At 44.8% G+C, this 3,392-nt stretch overlaps 1 protein-coding gene across 1 annotated transcript; it reads left to right on the forward strand.

Moving 5' to 3' along the window:
* Positions 1–326: 326 nt before the first annotated feature.
* Positions 327–1,514, forward strand: LOC140191820 (uncharacterized). Its single transcript, XM_072249613.1, has one exon. The coding sequence runs from the start codon at positions 327–329 to the stop codon at positions 1,392–1,394; it is 1,068 nt and encodes a 355-aa protein (XP_072105714.1). The 3' UTR covers positions 1,395–1,514.
* The last annotated feature ends 1,878 nt before the right edge of the window (positions 1,515–3,392 follow it).

Raw genomic sequence — 3,392 nt, forward strand, 5'->3', positions numbered from 1 at the left:
GGACGTTCTTGACAAAGAAGAAATCAAAAACAAAAACAAATGACAAGCGATGAGCCTGCAGTGACAAGGTGAATATTGTATGTCCAAAATTAAAGGAAAAAGTAGCTTTAGAAAGGTAATCAAGAGAACAATCCGTAAATGTAAGCAAAAGACACAAATGCTACGATATATGTTTTCAATAGTTAAACTATTTGCGAGAGGTTGTTAAAGTGACTCAGTTTAATGGAACTGGCATACATTTTGCATTCGCCAAATACTTGAAGGAATTTGTTTATCCGTATCTCGAAAACCTCAGTTTCTGAAGCACTTTGAAAATTGCAAACGGTATGAACCTAATTATTACCACTTGCCTCGGTGTCTTGGTGGGCATCCTGAAGACCGATGGATTCAAACTGTGCCCGCACCGTTGCTCCTGCGATGATTTTTCCCATTTCGTGGACTGTAAAAGGCGTTCCCTGACTTCCATCCCGAGGGATATCCCACACGGCACATGGATGCTAGACATTAGATACAACAACCTGGCTGAGATTCCCTGCGGTTCCTTCAGCGGACTGTGGTCCACGCGGGTAGTCCTGTTGGCTCGCAACCGAATCAATCGCATCCATTCTGGAGCCTTCGAGTCCCTGAATTTTCTGGAAAGCCTAGATCTGGATCAAAATCGTATAAAGTTTCTACCCGGGGATCTTTCTAATAGCCTGCAGCACTTGATAGAACTGAGACTGTCGAATAACCATGTTGAATACATACACGGCGACAGCATGCGGAATTTGGAAAGCCTGCAGAAGTTGGACCTGAGCGGCAATTTGATCACGTCCATGGAAAGCGGGGTTTTCAGAGGTCTGCTCAAACTCCGGACTCTGTTCCTGAAAAACAACAGGCTGGTCGTCATTGAAAACGGATACTTCCTCATGCTACAAAGTCTGGAAGTTCTTCACTTGGAGAATAACAACATTTCAACCATCCAGGGAGAAGCGTTCGGCTCTCTGCGGAGCTTGAATCTCCTGTGTTTGAATGGAAATCGTTTGAATCACATCAACTTCAAAACGTTTCTGAACATTCAGACTCAAGGAACCCACCTGCAGCTCGCTCGTAATCATTGGACGTGTGACTGCGATCTCCAGAGAGTGTTTGGGAAGATCGTCAGTGTTCGGCATCTGCATGTAGACGATTACAGCAACATCACGTGTTCAGCTCCTGGACACCTCCTGGGATATCCACTGGTAGCAGTGGATTCGCAGCTGTGCGTGGCCGAGACTGCCACCGTCTTGGTGATAACTGGCACGGTGCTGGTCACTGTCATCGCCGCCATGGTTATGGCCGAAAGGAACCGGAAGAAAGCCGGGAACAAGAGTTGGAACGACAACGACGGGCCCTTTGACTCTCAGGAGAAATGACGCTTTGCTGAAGAACTGTATTGAGATCAATGGTGTCGGTTTCCGCTGAGATACCAGGTTCAGAACATCTTATCATAAACATTATCTTTCAAGAAAATGTTCTTGATAAATTGTAATCAGTTTCTGAGAGCCCACGTTCTGAGAACCCACAAAAGTAAACCAACTTTCAGAGAAATTAACACAACCATTTGTTTGAACAGAAATTGTATACCGTTCTTTATATCTCCCGATCTGTCAGGATTATGTCAAACGATAAATCATTCATTGAGAGTTGTTCCGGTTGTTTTTCCCCCCTTGAGAATGCACACTTTCCCGGAATATTAACAACACTGAATCCCCGCCACCCCGTCTGCTATAGAATGTTTCTAATTCCCTTATAGTTTAACCATTTTTTTTTGTAGCTAACACGGACCATGAATATTGGCGAGACTTGGAAATATCCCAACTGTAGTTCGATCCAAGCAGACGGAGAATGCTCGGAGTGAATCGGTGATGTAAGGGACAGGAAGAATATGAGACGGCAGATCAGTGAAGTCATGTCTATATGTATATCTGTAATGCAAAAGTATCAGGGAACGGTTATATTGATTAGTGCTACTTAAGTCAAAGTGGAAGTGAATGCTCTTGAATTACTCTAGCTTTGAATTTCTCGATGAACAGGTAAAACTGAACATTTTGCATAGAGAATTCTTTGTTCCGCGCGATCCACTGGCTACTGCATTCCTAAAGAATTCAACAGCATGTCAAGCTCACTAGTAGATTAACAAGTCGGCTCGCTGCTTTCTTAAAATGTTATAAACGAAGTTCAGTTTTGAAACTCTAGATGTTTTCTGAGCTTTTATAGCTACATCAGAGTAGCTTTCTTAAACCGTTACAAGCACTGATACTGGAGCCATCATTACCTGGTAAAATGGCGCTTACATGCAGTATGCGAAAATGAACTGCTTTGTGTTACTGTTCATTTTGGTGAAAAGTTAAACTGAAGTGTGTCCTTTTAAAATTAATATTAATTATTAGCTGTTTCATCAACCTTAACCGTCAACAGGGCTTTTTAAAAATAATAATATTTTAAAATTTGTTCCTTGCGTGCTGGAAATTATAACTACTGTACTGTATTTCGTTTGCATTTTATATAAAGACCTTTGGGGGATTTCATCAAAGTATAGTGAGCATTTGATTAATGCCAATTTAGCCAATATACAGCAACACTCACAAAATGCTGGGGGAACTCAGCAGGTGAGGCAGCATCTATGGAAAAGAGTAAACTGTCGACGTTTCCGGCCGAGACCCTTCATCGGGACAAGAAAAAAAGATGAGAAGTTAGAGCAAGAAGGTGGTGGTGGTGGTGGTGGTCTGTGTTTGTGTGTGTGTGTGTGTGTGTGTGTGTGTGTGTGTGTGTACACACGCGTACGTACGCACAAGGTGGTAGGTGATAGGCAAAACCGGGAGGGGGGAGGGTGAGGTAAAGAGCCGGGGAACTGATAGGTTAAAGAGATGACGGGCTGGAGAAGGGCGGGGGGGGGGGGAGTGGGATCTGATAGGAGAGGGTAGAAGACCGTGGAGGAAAGGGAAGGAGGAGGAGCACCAGAGGGAGGTGATGGGCAGGTAAGGAGATAAGGTGAGAGAGGGAAACAGGAATGGGAATGGGGAAGGGGGCAATTACCGGAAGTTCGAGAAATCGATGCTTATACCATCTTGTAGGAGGTTACCCAGACGGAATATGTTTTGCTCCTCCAACCTGAGTGTGGCTTCATCGCGACAATAGAGGAGAGCATGGATGGACTTGTCGGAATGGGAATGGGGAGTGGAATTAAAATAGGTGGCTTCCGAGAGATCTGGCTGAAGGAGCGTAGGTGCTCGGGGAAGCGGTCTCCCAATCTACGTCGGGTCTCACTCATATACGGGAGGCCACACCGAGAGCACCCGATTTAGTAGATGACCCCAACGGATTCACAGGTGAAGTGTCGCCTCAGCTGGAAGGACTGTTTGGGGCCCTGA

The sequence above is a fragment of the Mobula birostris genome, chromosome X (assembly GCF_030028105.1).
Source record: "Mobula birostris isolate sMobBir1 chromosome X, sMobBir1.hap1, whole genome shotgun sequence".
Classification (NCBI taxonomy): domain Eukaryota; kingdom Metazoa; phylum Chordata; class Chondrichthyes; order Myliobatiformes; family Myliobatidae; genus Mobula; species Mobula birostris.